At 41.5% G+C, this 16,882-nt stretch overlaps 1 protein-coding gene across 1 annotated transcript in view; it reads right to left on the reverse strand.

Moving 5' to 3' along the window:
• The window catches only part of LOC140465106 (cystathionine gamma-lyase-like), a 61,811-nt gene that overhangs the window by 37,382 nt on the left and 7,547 nt on the right, over positions 1–16,882 (reverse strand). Inside the window, exons 2-4 of the mRNA XM_072560973.1 lie at positions 7,377–7,458; positions 4,502–4,597; positions 3,713–3,822 (exon numbers count right to left, since the gene is read on the reverse strand). Of these exons, the coding sequence (XP_072417074.1) occupies positions 3,713–3,822; positions 4,502–4,597; positions 7,377–7,458 (288 nt within the window). The remainder of the gene's footprint in view (positions 1–3,712; positions 3,823–4,501; positions 4,598–7,376; positions 7,459–16,882) is intronic.

A 16,882-nucleotide genomic window follows, 5' to 3' on the forward strand; every position in this document is an offset into this window, starting at 1 on the left:
GGTGATAATGCAAAACAATGCAAGGGGAGGTACGTTTGAATCAGTTTATTGAATCAGTCTATTGTTATTCTGTACGAGATAAAGCCAGTCCTATGACACATCTATTTCAGCTGCCCAAGCCAATTAAATCATTCCATGTCAATCAGATGAAGCTTCTCCAGTGACAAGTACAGATTTGAAGGCAAATGGTTCTGGTGGCTGTGCTGCTCTGTGACCCTGTCATCCAAGATTGCAATGGAGTTCCAATCCCAAACCAGGGTGGGTATTGTAGATGAAGCTCCTACAAGTCACACAGCAGGTGAAGTCACTTGAACTTTAGAATACATTTCCTGGATGGAACATTGGATGAAACATCATCACATAGACGAGTAAAGGGATAGGAGAGCCAGATGTGATCCTGATGATATTATCATAAATATTCGGTGTCTAATTATAACAAAATTATAATTATACTATAATTAAGACTAAAACTGCTCACAATCCAGTTCCTATGTTTTTCTTTTTCTCTTACGGAAGATGGAGATAAAAGTGATGATCCTATGAATGGCAACCGATATCTAGTGCAACAGGTAGATTGTTAATATTTTCACGACTGGTTCTATATTGTGATGTACACCATAAGGTAGCATTAGTAATGATTAGTTTAACAGACGTGAAACTAGCTTGGTGCTGCAAACATTGTCAAATTGAATGCTGCATCATGATTTGAGGGAATGCTCAGAACACACTAGCACCAGACTGCATTTGATAACTGAGGATGCTAAGCTGTACAGGAATTCCAGGAATTAAACATATAATTTCACTCACAGAGGAGGTTATGACATAGCTTCATTAATAGTGCTGCAACTAACACCAGGACATCACTTGGTAGGTCTTTAGATAAATCAGTAAAGCTCATAGAACTAGGTTGAAGAAAATATTAAATGGAGGGAATAATGTGGAATATAATGAATTTGAGTAAGATACAATTGTGACTGTTCACTTGGAAGTTATAATGAGGGAATTGGACAAGCATGCTCAAGCAGGAAGGAAATTCTAAAGGAGGATAAAATTAGCTCTTCAGAAGCTGCCGAAAACAATACCTGCACAAATATGATTCTTGGTTGGCAGGACAGACCTGTGAATACCTTCAAAGGATTTTTCCTTCTTGGCTTGAAGCTAGTTAATAACCAACAGCAGAGATCTACAACATCAGAGGACTGGTACAGGTGCTGACACAGGAGTATCATTTAGGTGACAGTAACATGAACACGCTAGAGTTTGTTGAACAATGTACTATTCTAAAGAAAGGCAAAAGCCTAATCTTCATTTTAAATATGAAAACATGGAGGTAGAAAATTAGGGTCACGTGTCACATTATGACAATGCCCTGAATTTGCAGCACAAGTCAACAGGGTCTCTTAGGCAGCCGAGGATTTGTCTGGGTGCCCACAGAAAGAGGGCATTTTTGTTTGCCTATCTGATCAAAATGAAAATGTTGCACCTTCCTGTGGGGTCACTTGGTATCAGGAAGAACCTAATTATATGATAATGGTTACCCAGAGAGTAGAGTTCCTTACTTGGGGGGCACGAAGAAGAAGGGAGGATATTGTGTCTCCCACTGAGTGACCATCCATTGCCATCCTTCACCCATTCTCTCCCAATCTTCTCTCTTCCATTATTTAATCTCCCTGGCTTTAACAATGGGTATCCCTCTATCCGTCAATCATGCTTGCTCTTTGTTATCCTCAGGGAGTACGAATTATTTTATCAAATTAAATTTCAATGTTTTAGACTTCTCTGAACATCAAAATGATGATTCTATGTGGGACTAAGTCATAATTCCAGTTACTTTGTCTATTTCATTGCTTAGTTTCTTATACTTGAAAGTGATAATAGTCATCAAGCTTCCCCCGCTCTGTAGTTGCTAGCTGACCCCCTGTGCCTAGCCTTTCTCAGTTTCTGTCTAGTTCCATGCAACTGGAGGCTGAAGTATGTCTCTCTCTGGTTGGATCTTATGGTGATCTCCAACTATCCCAAATGATCTTGCATATCTACTCTAGCTTCACTCGTGTAGAACGTCCTCCATCAGTGCACTCAATAATATTTTATACTAACTCCACAACTTCACAAGCCTCTTCCACCAGTTTTCGAACCTGGAAAGATATTAGCTCTCATGCCAACATTTCTGTCCTGGACATACTCCAGTGTTCCAGTGAAGCCCAGTGTAAACTAAAATCGCACTTCAATTTCTGCTTAGGCACTTTGCAGCCTTCAGGACTTAACATTGAGTTCAACAACTTCAGTCCATGAACTCTGTCACCTCTTCTGACTCCCTCAGAAATCCCACCACCCTACACATGATCCTTATTTGCTTTCAGCAAAGTGGACCCATTTTGTGCTATTAAATGCCGACCATTAACACATTCTTCATCAATACCTCTTCTCTACGACCATTAGCACTCCGTTTGGTTTTTGTTTTAGATTCCTTTCCCATCTGTTACGCTTGCACATCCTATTTTTTTAAAGTCCCTTTATGACCTTACACTTTTCTCTATCTAACCTTCTCCAGAACTGTAATTGTTCTGAGCTCCTGGCATCTCAAATATCTCCAATTTTAACCTGTCCATCCAATGGTTGCCAATGCCTCAAAGCCTGAAATTAGCTCCCGAAAGTTCTCTTTTTTTCCTACACCATGCTCCGTAAAACCTTTCTCTTACCAACCTTTTGGTCAACAGCCCTAAAATCATCTGATGTAGCTTGTTGTCAGATAATTCTCCTGAGGAGCACCGTAATGTTTTGCTTCAGTAAAGGTGATATAAAAATATAAGTCCTGGCATTGTACAGATCATATCTCAAACGGCGCATCAAGGTTTGGCCAATCTGGATTAATTATGTCATGACGTGGGCCTGAAACAATGTAATAGACAATATCAGGAAGAAGGAGCTTCAGTTACAAGGAGCAATGAAAACTTTTCTTGTCAGATAAAAGCCTTGCTAAGGTCCGCATCAAAGGCAGGATCAATGTCATTCCTGTCCCTACTTTCCAAGCAATTTGTCATGCCAAATCAAAAACAATTCAATAGGTACTGGTTACTGTCCAGGCCAGATAAGGATGGCTGACTTCCTTCTCTGAACTGAAATTGATACAACGGTTGTGTTTCTTTTCAAATTTCAGTCTGACAGGCTCGTGGTCACATTTATTGAAAGCAACTTTTCATTTCCATATTGAGAAATCAAATTCTCAAATTGGAATGATGGAATTTGAAATTCAGCTCATAGATGAGTTCAAGCCTTTTAAGTGCTAGAAAACACAATCACTACACTTCTCATACTTTAGCATATGACATTGTGCAGAATTACGGAGGTTTGATTTTAAAATAGGTAGCTAAAGTTCAAAGTTCAGTGAACCAGTTATCAGGGGGTATAACTAGAAGATCATTTATCAATTAAGCAATGGGTGAAATGAGGAAACTTTATTTATAAGAGTTAATATCAATTAGAATGCTCTCCAACGATGATGAGAGTATACTCCTTAATTTGTGTTTTTAATAAATGTAGAAGCAATGTCAAAAGAAAGCTGTAAAAAGAATATGGAGAAAGGCCATGAAGAATGAAAATAAGTAGGTAATTCTGAACATCAGGACAAGCACAGAGTATTGTTTATGCTGCAATATTATAAAGTACGACCATGGTTTGGAGGTTAAGGACACAGCTCACCACAGAGTCTTACTTTTGTGTTTGGTTTAATAGCTGCATTCAGTGTCTTCATTGATGTACAGTCAACAAGTGAGGTTTCCAAACCCATTTCAGATGCAACTCTGCGGAAATATTGGTTTGCACCTGAAATACAGAATGTTTCCAGCATCATTGTATTTTGTACCTATTAAAGATCTTATACTTCTTTATTCATTAAGTTGATGAATAGCCAGTCACTGACCCAAAAGTATAACATTCCATCGATTAACACTACATGTGCTCTTTCTGCAATCATACACATTTTCAGAACTGGTGTATTAGGTCAATGTCCAAATGATTTTCTTACCATTTAAAAAAAACTAAAGAATTGTCAAATCCACCCGCCTCCACTTTGAAATCCAAATCCCAAATTTATAAATAGACCTTTCATCACAATATTTTAAATGAACACTTGAGGGTCAGATAGTTCAGATGACTGGTTTGCAGCGCAGAGTAATATCATCAGTGTGGGTTCAATTCTCATACAAGCTGAGGACACCTTGAGGTCCCACATTCTCAACCTTTCCCCTTGTCTGAGGCAGGACCCTCGGGTTGACGTCACCAGCAATTTCCTTCCTTTAGTGAGAGAGCAACCCTATGGCAACTTTACCTTTTACAAAACAACCCACCACTGGTGTTCTTGGTATCTCAGTTGGCAGGATTAAAGAGGGAATTTAATGGATATTTTTCCTATTTAAATTGTCTGCCCATGTGGTTTATCCCAGTTAATGGAGTAAGAATTCCTTTCTGTTCTTGTATTAACTTCAGCCAATGCAAACTCTACCTCCATGTACATCTTTCATGCAAATGATGTTATCACCAGACTTCAACAGATGTGCAATTGTCATCATAGCTGCAGAGCCAGATGCAAATGCTAAACCTATAGGAAGAAAGAAAAATCAGTGAGTTGCCAGATAGGTTGAAATGCAATATTGGACAATTTAATATGATCGCATAGGATATGAGCACAGAATAGGCCACCTGACCACGTAAGTTCATACTGGTGTCTTGGCTGCATATTTCCCTCCTTCAAGATTTAGAAAAGAAATATATCATTGGAATTCTCTCTTCCCCCTCTCCCATTCAGTTGGCTAGCAACTCCTTAAATGCAACACTCCTCAAGCCCTTTTTTGTTCTCAAGCAGTCACCCAGCCTGTCAATCTTTTTCTGACACTATATTCATTCCTTTCTGCTATCAACTTACCAAACCTTCTCTACACCCTCACCACAGCTTCTATCATTCTAACCAAAGCTGGATGCCACATTCTATGTGTGATCTAACCAAGATTTGAGGGAGGGTTAGCATAATTCCCCTAACTTTTCATTTTCATTTCTATCCTGCTATAGCTCAGTGCATTTTAAATTGACTGTTCTAACCCTATGTAATCAAGTGTAACCATATAAGACTTGCAGTATTTGTTAAGAAATCCCTTTATACCTCTACCTGACCTAGAATTACACCTTCCAATTAATAAGTGACCTCCCTATTCATCCTAGCAAAATGCTGACAGATAAATGTGCGATAGACATCACTTGCCAATTGTTTGCCCATTCTATAAATTTATTAGCTCCCTTTTACAATTAATTGCATTTTTTTCTTGATATTAACTATCATCATTCCAAATTTGGTGCCATTCTCAAATTTGGAAATTGTAACTTAGATTCCAAAAACTACACTGTAAATTTAAATTGTGAATGCCAGTGACCCCATTAGTGATTTCAGGAACCCTGCTTTCCAGATTCTGTTTCTCGGAATAATAATCCTTCACTTTGGCTCCCTGCCTCTCTATTGAAAACAGTTAATAATCAATTCTGACGTTATCCATTGACTCTATATTCTCTGACATCATTCAGTAATCAATTCTGGGACAACTTATCAAAGACTGTTTGAAAATCCAGATAAATTACTTGTGCATTACCATTGTCTACTTGGTTATGCCCTCAAAGTCAAAAACGCTAGTCAACCAAGACTTTTCCTATGAAATGCATGATTAATCTTTTTTTGTTTCTACATTTTCTTCTGTTCATTCTTTCAGTAGGGATTCCAAATTTTTTCCAATAAATGTAATATCAAGCTAACTAGTTGATAATTTAATGTTCTGTATTTCTTCTTGAAAATAGTACTTACATTAGTATCCATCAGTTTTCTTATCATGAATTATTAAATATGCGTGGTAATGTTTCTGCTATCTCTAGCAGAGATTATTTTAAAATATTTGGATGCAATTCACCCAGAACAGGCTTCATCCCCTACCTTAATTAAATTTTTTCAATACATCCCTTCTTGTTAATTCAAAATGCATATACTTCACTTAGTTACTCAACATCATATCCCTCTGCTCTATCTATCTGATATTCTAACGCTAAATAATTATTTAATATTTTTGCCATTGCTTTATCGTAGCCTGTAGCATTATCTGGTTATCTCGTTAATGATCCGATTCCCAACCATTGCCTTCTTTTTTTAAAAATTGACATGCCTGTAAGATAGCTAGTTTGCTATTTTGTTTTATGTGTTAATTTACTTCTGTAGGCTGTCTTTGCCTTCCTCATTTCGTTTATCATTTTTCTCCTATTGCATTCTCTCTGTTAGCATGTATTTTTCTGCTCTAGATGCATTATACAGAAAGAAGTTCTTTAATGATGCAGTGATGCAATTAGCATCCTTTCCCCTGTTAAAAATTATATTCAAATACTTATCTATAAAACTGGAATATACTTCCTTCATGGCTTAATGGACAAAGCAATGTTCAGCATGGCAATGAGACACACAGACTGGAAAAGTCATAGGCTCAAGCTCTGCACTGTATGAAGTAAACTCCCAACAAGGTACCAACTCCACCATTATACTTGGCAAAATCTGTACATAAAAGGAAGAAAAACTAGAGGGCATATGTTTAGGGTGAGAGGGGAAAGAGATAAATGTGACCCAACAGGCAACTTTTTCACACATGTATGGAATGAGCTGCCACAGGAAGTGGTGGAGATTGGTACAATTACAGCATTTAAAAAGCATCTGGATGGAGATATGAATAGGAAGGGTTTAGAGGAATATGGGCCAAGTGCTGGCAAATGGGACTACATTAGATTAGGACATGTGGTCAGCATGGATGGGTTGGACCAAAGGGTCTGTTTCCATGCTGTACATCTCTATGACTCCAAGAAAACAAATAGAAACAAACAATAGAGGAAGTGGTAGAAGTGGATATAATAACTATATTTAACAGGTGTCTTGGCAGAGACATAAATAGGCAGGGAATAGGTGGTACGCTGAGTCAACAGGTTTTTAGAAAGCGTCATATTAGAGCAGCCTTGGTGGGCCGAAAGGCCTCTTCTTGTGCTGTTCTTTGTTCTTCACACGTCATTCTGGAGGGCATTAAGTGCATACCCCCAAAACTGTTTACCAACCTGACATCTGGTACACTTCACGTCTGCGTTTACACAGTTTGGGCAGAATTTTGAAACACCATGAGGATTTATGGCATTCAAAAGATTGGGTGCTGTTATGCCTAATTTCATACCCATCTAGCATATGATAGCAACAAAATTACACATATCCCAGGTTTTGGTAAACTGTATATGTATTTGTCTTGAGATAAAAGAAACACTTGTACAGCTTCTCCTGCAAAAATCAATAACATACAGATTCTGTCACCTACTGTATTTTGCTCCATCAACTGCTGCTACAGCTTTCTCTAAACTATTCAGTTTGAGGTTTCCACTGCAGCTGTAATTAAAGCCCTATAGAAAAAACCAGGAGGGAGACATTAGAAGTACAATAGATCCACAAAGAAGTCTTTACAGATGAAACAACATAATCCACTAACATACGTTGTTAAAAATGAGCAAACACATTACTAGAAATTTCTCAACTGCTTATACAATTTAGTTTTAAAAATACAAACATTTTTCACAAACATATTATCTATGTCCAGATGGAGAACCATTTGCTTTCTTGCAGGAAGCAATAAATTCTTGACCTTTCTCACTTTCATTTGCAGCAGGCAACCTGCGACTAATAATTTGCTGCCAGTTGTTGATGTCACCCTCGGAGAAATATAAGAGTTAACACCTGCAGAACCTACTGCCTCTTTCCTCCCAGCAGAGAATGCTTTGCTCCTATCCAGTTATATTCAGGATGCTGGATTACTCTACATGTGCGTTTTGCCTGTGATGTTTTAAGTATCAACTTGCTACAATATAAATAGTATAAATAAAATGGTGTTATCTACTAAAATGTATGTCTTTAATTAGCAAGACAACAGTTAAACTTAATTATTAATTCAATAATCGCCACAATAAACCATCATTCGTCTTACTAATACGGTCTTTACTAATAGCGGCAATCACAACTGTGGCATCCTCTGCTCTCAGAGACTATCTCACCAAACATTCCCTTCCACTGAGTCAAAATCTTGGAATTCCCTCCATAATGGCATTGTGAGTCTGCCTACATCATATAGGCTTGCAGGGCTTCAAGAAGACCGTTCACCACCATCTTCTCAAGGGCAATGAGGGACAGGCAATAAACGCTGGCCTTGCCAGGGATGCCCCTCCTCAAGAGTGAATTAAAAATATCCTCCCCACCAAGGATCAAAAATCACTGTTTTTTTTTCTCTAGAACATGTACTCTAATAATTCTCTTCTAATCATGTGATCATTGATAGACTAAATTGACGAAGCAATAGATGTCGATAGACACCCAACTGCAACTTTTATCTCTCACCAAAATCATACCCTTAACAATGATTTGGAAAAGGAAGCACTATACCAAAGGAGGGAAAGAAACAAACTAACCAATTTCTGCAAAGTCTGAAGTAGTATGAAGTGCACAGAAACTAATAAACTTCCAAGCTTATCATTTGAGGACACTGCGAGTTTTGAGAAGATTTGTAGCTCAGGTTGAGGTTTTGGATATAGGTTGAGCATGAAGGTTCATTTCCATTCGCTTCTTCACCATACTAGGTAACATCTTCAGTGGGCCTCAGGCAAAGCACTGCTGAAAATTCCTGCTTTCTATTTATATGTGTGGGTTTCTTTGGGTTTGTGATGTCATTTCCTGTGGTGATGTTATTTCCTGTGGTGAAGTCACTTCCTGTTCTTTTTCTCAGGGGGTGATAGATGGGGTCTAACTCAATATGTTTGTTGATAGAATTCCGGTTGGAATGCCATGCTTCTAGGTGAGGAGACCATCAATGATATCTTAAATAGATATATTTGCATTTCAACTATAATAATTACACACCCTATTAATTCATAATTTTCCCAAATATGTTTATTGACTCATGATATTTTTCAGGAGTAGCTCTCATTAGGAAAACAGGTGGTGACTCTTGTTATAACCTCACTGCCAATCACATTGTGAGAAACATGGGATAGAGCCATGACTCATATCAGCTACTATGACAGATCGCAACAAGTCTTAGTCATTTGTTACAAAGATATTTTAACAAATGAGCAACTTTCCCACAGTATCATTAGCACACTGTTCAGCTTTATCCACCAAGTGACCCCTTTTGAGGATGATATTCCCCACGACTCTACCACTGAGAGTCATAGAGTCAGAGAAATGTACAGCATGGAAACAGACCCTTTGGTCCAACCAGTCCATGCCGACCAGATAAACCAACCCAATCTAGTCCCACCTGCCAGCACCCGGCCCATACCCCTCCAAACCCCTCTTAAATGTTGCAATTGTACCAGCCTCCACCACATCCTCTGGCAGCTCATTCCATACACGTACCACCCTCTGCATGAAAACGTTGCCCCTTAGGTCTCTTTTATATCTTTCCACTCTCACCCTAAACCTATGCCTTCTAGTTCTGGACTCCAGAGAAAAGACTTTGTCTATTTATCCTGTCCATGCTACTAATAATTTTGTAAACCTCTATAAGGTCACCCCTCAGCCTCTGACGCTCCAGGGAAAACAGCCCTAGCCTGTTCAGCCTCTCCCTATAGCTCAGATTCTCCAACCCTGGCAACATCCTTGTAAATCTCTTCTGAACCCTTTCAAGTTTCACAACATCTTTCTGATAGGAAGGAGACCAGAATTGCATGCAATTTCCAACAGTGGCCTAACCAATGTCCTGTACAGCCCCACAACATGACCTCCCAACTCCTGTACTCAATACTCTGACTAATAAAGGAGAGCATACCAAACGCTGCCTTCACTATCCTATCTACCTGTGACACTACTTTCAAGGAGCTATGAACCTGCACTCCAAGGTCTCTTTGTTCAGCAACACTCCCTAGAACCTTACCATTAAGTGTATAAGTCCTGCTAAGATTTGCTTTTCCAAAATGCAGCACCTCGCATTTATCTGAATTAAACTCCATCTGCCACTTCTCAGCCCATTGGCCCATCTTGTCCAGATCCTGTTGTAATCTGAGGTAACCATCTTCGCTGTCCACTACACCACCAATTTTGGTGTCATCTGCAAACTTACTAACTGTACCTCTTATGCTCGCATCCAAATCATTTTTGTAAATGACAAAAAGTAGAGGGCCCAGCACCGATCCTTGTGGTATTCCACTGGTCACAGGCCTCCAGTCTGAAAAACAACCCTCCACCACCACCCTCTGTCTTCTACCTTTGAGCCAGTTCTGTATGCAAATGGATAGTTCTTCCTGTATTCCATGAGATCTAACCTTGCTAATCAGTCCCCCATGGGGAATCTTGTCAAACGCCTTACTGAAGTCCATACAGATCACATTTACTGCTCTGCCCTCATCAATCTTCTTTGTTACTTCTTCAAAAAACTCAATCAAGTTTGTGAGACATGCACAAAGCCATGTTGACTGTCCCTAATCAGTCCTTGCCTTTCCAAATACATGTAAATTCTGTCCCTCAGGATTCCCTCAACAACTTGCCCACCACTGAGGTCAGGCTCACTGGTCTATAGTTCCCTGGCTTGTCCTTACTGTCTTTCTTAAATAGTGGCACCATGTTTGCCAACTTCCAGTCTTCCGGCACCTCACCTGTGACTATTAATGATACAAATATCTCATCAAGAGGCCCAGCAATCACTTCTCTTGGGTACACCTGATCAGGTCCTGGGGATTTATCCAACCTTAACCGTTTCAAGACATCCAGCACTTCCTCCTCTGTAATCTGGACATTTTGCAAGATGTCACCATCTATTTCCCTACAGTCTACATCTTCCATATCCTTTTCCACAGTAAATACTGATGCAAAATTATCGCCCCCATTTTCTGTGGCTCCACACAAAGGCCACCTTGCTGATCTTTGAGGGGCCCTATCGTCTCCCTAGTTACCCTTTTGTCCTTAATATATTTGTAAAAACCCTTTGGATTCTCCTTAATTCTATTTGCCAAAGCTATCTCATGTCCCCATTTGCCCTCCTGATTTCCCTCTGAAGTATACTCCGACTTTCTTTCAACTCTTCTAAGGATTCACTCGATCTATCCTGTCTACACCTGACATATGCTTCCTTCTTTTTCTTAACCAAACCCTCAATTTCTTTAGTCATCCAGCATTCCCTATACCTACCAGCCTTTCCTTTCACCCTGACAGGAGTATACTTCTCTGGATTCTTATTATCTCATTTCTGAAGGCTTCCCATTTTCCAGCTGTCCCTTTACCTGCGAACATCTGCCTCCAATCAGCTTTCGAAAGTTCTTGCCTAATACCGTCAAAATTGGCCTTTCTCCAATTTAGAACTTCAACTTTTAGATCTGGTCTATCCTTTTCCATGACTATTTTAAAACGAATAGAATTATGGTCGCTGGCCCCAAAGTGCTCCCCCACTGACACCTCAGTCACCTGCCCTGCCTTATATTGTTTTCTCTCTCTGTTTCAGAAACCCTGCTTGGGGACAAGGGTCCTGAAAGACAATTGATTTGAAACCTGGGGTTGGACCATTACTCTAAATTAATGACAGACACCACGAGTTTTGTTTCACCGTATGCATGGCAGTAATCCAGGAAACTGTGCATTGCATGGTCATATTTATAGGTTGCTCAGCAACCAATGTGCTGGAACTCTCCCAAGCGGTCAATTTGCTGACCAATTCATCTTCTACTATTTCCAGGGACTGACCAGGTCTCTGCTTCTTGCCTTCAATGCCAATTCTAGCCTGAATTTTAAATTCTTGGCTGCATTCCACCCCAGCAAAGTCAGTATGTCTGCTGCCTCTGACCACATTCAGTTAAATTGAATGTTAGATTGCTTAATTATCTTATAATCACTTTATTGTCCACCACAACCCAAACATTACTGACCCTTGTCTTTGTCTTGATGGTGATTTGATCAGCCCTGCTCATAACAAGTTGAAACTTGTAAGCACGCCTGCAGCAATTGAAGATTGCTCAGCCTGATGCCTTCTTGAATCTCATTGCACTGCAATCCACTCTCTGCTCTTTGCATGCCTGCTATGCCACAAACTGCTTTTTCACAGTACATTGATCTCATCGTTGGTAAATGATTATGCACATACAGTCAAGTCAATGTCATGCATCCAGTGAATTAAAAGGTAAGTTTCCACATGCTTTGGCCTGAGTTGCCTTGTGGTACCAAAGGCTGATCATGCATTTACTCTTCTGGCATTGCAACCCACTTGCATTATTGATAGTGCTGCACACTGAAGGTCAACACATCCTGTTGAAGGTGCGACACTGGCATCTATTCTTGTGAATTGGAGTGCTCCTCGGATGCTGCCTGACCTGCTGTGCTTTTCCAGCAACACAGTCTCGACTCTGACCTTCAGCATCTGCGGTCCTCACTTTCTCCTATTACTTACCTGGACAGGCATCACATACGTGAGGTAAAAACAATGACTACAGATGCTGGAAACCAGATATTCTGGATTAGTGGTGCTGGAAGAGCACAGCAGTTCAGGCAGCATCCCAGGACCAGCAAAATCGAGGTTTCGGGCAAAAGCCCATCATCAGGAATAAAGGCAGTGAGCTTGAAGTGTGGAGAGATAAGCTAGAGGTGGGTGGGGGTGGGGAGAAAGTAGCATAGAGTACAATGGGTGAGTGGGGGACGGGATGAAGGTGATAGGTCAGGGAGGAGAGGGTGGAGTGGATAGGTGGAAAAGGAGATAGGCAGGAAGGACAAGTCCGGACAAGTCATGGGGACAGTTACTGAGCTGGAAGTTTAGGACTAGGGTGAGGTGGGGGAAGGGGAAATGAGGAAACTTTTGAAGTCCACATTGATGCCCTGAGGTTGAAGTGTTCCGAGGCGGAAGATGAGGCGTTCTTCCTCCAGGCGTCTGGTGGTGAGAGAGCGGCGGTGAAGGAGGCCCAGGACCTCCATGTCCTCGGCAGAGTGGGAGGGGAAGTTGAAATGTTGGGTCACGGGGCGGTGCGGTTGATTGGTGCGGGTGTCCCGGAGATGTTCCCTAAATCGCTCTGCTAGGAGGCGCCCAGTCTCCCCAATGTAGAGGAGACCGCATCAGGAGCAATGGATACAATAAATGATACAATCTTGCAAAAATGCCATCGCGTATTCCCAATTCCTCCGCCTCCACCGTATCTGCTCCCAGGAGGACCAGTTCCACCACAGAACACACCAGATGGCCTCCTTCTTTAGAGACCGCAATTTCCCTTCCCACGTGGTTAAAGATGCCCTCCAATGCATCTCGTCCACATCCCGCACCTCTGTCCTCAGACCCCACCCCTCCAACCGTAACAAGGACAGAATGCCCCTAGTGCTCACCTTCCGCCCTACTAACCTTCGCATAAACCAAATCATCCGCCGACATTTCCGCCACCTCCAAACAGACCCCACCACCAGGAATATATTTCCCTCCCCACCCCTTTCCGCTTTCCGCAAAGACCGTTCCCTCCGTGACCACCTGGTCAGGTCCACACCCCCCTACAACCCACCCTCCCATCCTGGCACTTTCCCCTGCCACCACAGGAACTGTAAAACCTGCGCCCACACCTTCTCCCTCAACTCTATCCAAGGCCCTAAAGGAGCCCTCCACATCCATCAAAGTTATACTTGCACATCCACTAATATCATTTATTGTATCCGTTGCTCCCGATGCGGTCTCCTCTACATTGGGGAGACTGGGCGCCTCCTAGCAGAGCGATTTAGGGAACATCTCCGGGACACCCGCACCAATCAACCGCACCGCCCCGTGACCCAACATTTCAACTTCCCCTCCCACTCTGCCGAGGACATGGAGGTCCTGGGCCTCCTTCACCGCCGCTCCCTCACCACCAGACGCCTGGAGGAAGAACGCCTCATCTTCCGCCTCGGAACACTTCAACCTCAGGGCATCAATGTGGACTTCAAAAGTTTCCTCATTTCCCCTTCCCGCACCCTCACCCTAGTTCCAAACTTCCAGCTCAGCACTGTCCCCATGACTTGTCCGGACTTGTCCTACCTGCCCATCTCCTTTTCCACCTATCCATTCCACCCTCTCCTCCCTGACCTATCACCTTCATCCCCTCCCCCACTCACCCATTGTACTCTATGCTACTTTCTCCCCACCCCCACCCTCCTCTAGCTTATCTCTCCACGCTTCAGGCTCACTGCCTTTATTCCTGATGAAGAGCTTTTGCCCGAAATGTCGATTTCGAAGCTCCTTGGATGCTGCCTGAACTGCTGTGCTCTTCCAGCACCACTAATCCAGAATCACATACGTGACCCCACTGTGGTTCACATTTGCCACATCTGCGATGGGCGGGCTTGGTGTTGCCATCTTCAGGAAAGAACACCTCTTGCTATTCCCAGACTGTCTGGATGAGCCTGTGCAGGGAGACATCGCTGAACCATGGGGCAGTTCAGACATTCCTTTAAATAATAGGGTCCTCCCAATCAATGGAAACCTTGTGAGGGATATGCTAGATTCTCAGTTTGTACAGGAGGCTGTTAGTGCAGATCTGTCAGGTGATGGTGGCTTTCACCAATGAAGTGCTGTTCCTGCTGCTAGAGCTGCATTTGCACAAAGCTGAGTCCTAGAATTTTAATTGTAACCAGGTGGGAAATATCAGATAGAGAAAATGTGGAGACAGTATACAGTTTCAATTATGAATGATACACTTCATATTCTAGTGCCAGGATACCAACCACTCGTGGCTTGTGTCTCACATGAAGTGCTGCCTGTGCATTCTTCCTGTGCTATCATAAAGGGCTGCACAGTAGTTTGTGGTGGAGAATGCACCATGGGTTATGTATCAGTGGAAAAGACTCTTATCTTTGATTTAAAAAGGGGTTGTTTATTGTTTAGTTCATAGTTTAGAGTACAGTTTATTTAGAGATTTTATTAATGCTTTGGTATATTAACTATTACTAATAAAAGATTAGTAAGACATGCGCAGCCCCATGAGCAGACTGTGTCCCACTAACTTGAAACTGCATTTTCCTGAAATGCACAATGTTCCATCTAGAGGCAGTATTTTATATCGGACTAGGTGGAGTCTCAACATAGCTCATGGACTAGCTCTTTCAGAACCATCATACAACATCTCCCCTCAAACTCTCTTTGCCCTTAGTTAACCCATTATACAAAATATAAACCTCCATACTACATTTACTCGTGCCCTTTCTCACCCAAGTCTCTGACTTCACAAATTCAAGAGTATTTAGAAATTCTTCCAGGGATATTTTAGTTTTGGATTTAGATGGTCAGTGGGCTTTTAGTTTGAAGATTGTTAACCTTGGGGCTGACTTATGATACGTTTCTCCACCGGAGGATCTGAAAACTTGAATATATCCTTCACAGAGGATATCATGAGTTGATGGCTTTGATTTTGATCCATTAGCCAACTGGAGGATCTTTGGCATCATCAATGCCTGTCGTAGAAGATGAGTGCATTGATGAAAGAGGTAATTTCTTTCTTTTGACTCTGTGTTGAAGATGCAATTTTACTCTCAATAACTTGGTTCGATGTCTTCCATCATTCTGTGTGTTCTTTTGTCTGGGAAGGTAGATTTATTTCTCACTAATTCCATCAGTGTCATTGACTTTTCTCATGCTGTTACTGTCTTCAGCAAACTATTTTGTTGTTTGGGCAGCTTTATGTAAAAAATGATCACTGAACTCAGATAGACTGTGTTGTTCTTTCCTGGTTATAGTTCTGTCAAGTTTTGCTGATGGTTAGCATTCTTCAATAGTAGCAGGAATGGAAATCATTTCCTCCAGCCCAGTAAAATCTGTGGTTTCCTTCTTTCTGATAGTATGAAACAAATTGCAGGCTCAAATATAACTGATGTCAGCAGGTCCACACATAACTTTCAGTTCAGCCATTAACATTGCAGGGCTTAAAAAATGTTTCACTGGTTGTGCTTCCTCAGTTCAGTCAATTTCATATTGTTTCTGACCAAGTATTATTCCATCTATGACTTATAGGATGTTGAGGGCAAGACATATTAGTAGATATAGGAGAAAGTGAGGACTGCAGATGCTGGAGTACCAGAGTTGAAAAATATGGTGCTGGAAAAACACAGCAGGCCAGGCAGCATCTGAGGAGCAGGAGAATCGACATTTCGGGCATAAGGTCTTCTTTTTTTCCTGATTTCTGAAGGACTTATGCCCGAAATGTGGATTCTCCTGCTCCTCGGATGCTGCCTGGCCTGCTGTGTTTTTCCAGTACCACATTTTTCAATATTAGTAGACATAACCAGCACAGTAGCATGGTGGCTCAGTGGTTAATGTTGCAGCCTCACAGTGCCAGGGACCTGGGTTCAATTCTAGCTTCAGGTGACTGTCTGTGTGGAGTTTGCATATTTTCTCTGTGTCTGTGTGGGGGTGCAATGGTCTCCTCCCACAATCCAATGATGTGCAGGTCAGGTGGATTGGCCATGCTAAATTGCCCATACTATGAGGTGCATCATTCAGAGGGAAATGGGTCTGGGTGGGTTACTCTTTGGAGGGTTGGTGTGGACTTGTTGGGCCAAATGGCCTGCTCTCACACTGTAGGGAATCTAATCTAACCATAAAATTGAGATGTAATGATTGCAGCCAACACATATGATTCTAAAGCTCCTTTGGACTTTATGTTGAAATGTTACTTGAGGTAGACCTTAATCTTTGCAGTTGATCTGCCTGGACCATGTAGTTTTATCTGTGTAGGTTGTTCTTTAACCATGGTGTTTGATTGGATAGTACAGAGACACACACCTCTGTGTCAAGTTTAATTTGAGTTGCATGACCACCAACATAAATAGTTCAGTCATATCCAATTCTGATCT

This window comes from Chiloscyllium punctatum, chromosome 41 (assembly GCF_047496795.1).
Source record: "Chiloscyllium punctatum isolate Juve2018m chromosome 41, sChiPun1.3, whole genome shotgun sequence".
In the NCBI taxonomy this organism is placed as follows: Eukaryota; Metazoa; Chordata; class Chondrichthyes; order Orectolobiformes; family Hemiscylliidae; genus Chiloscyllium; species Chiloscyllium punctatum.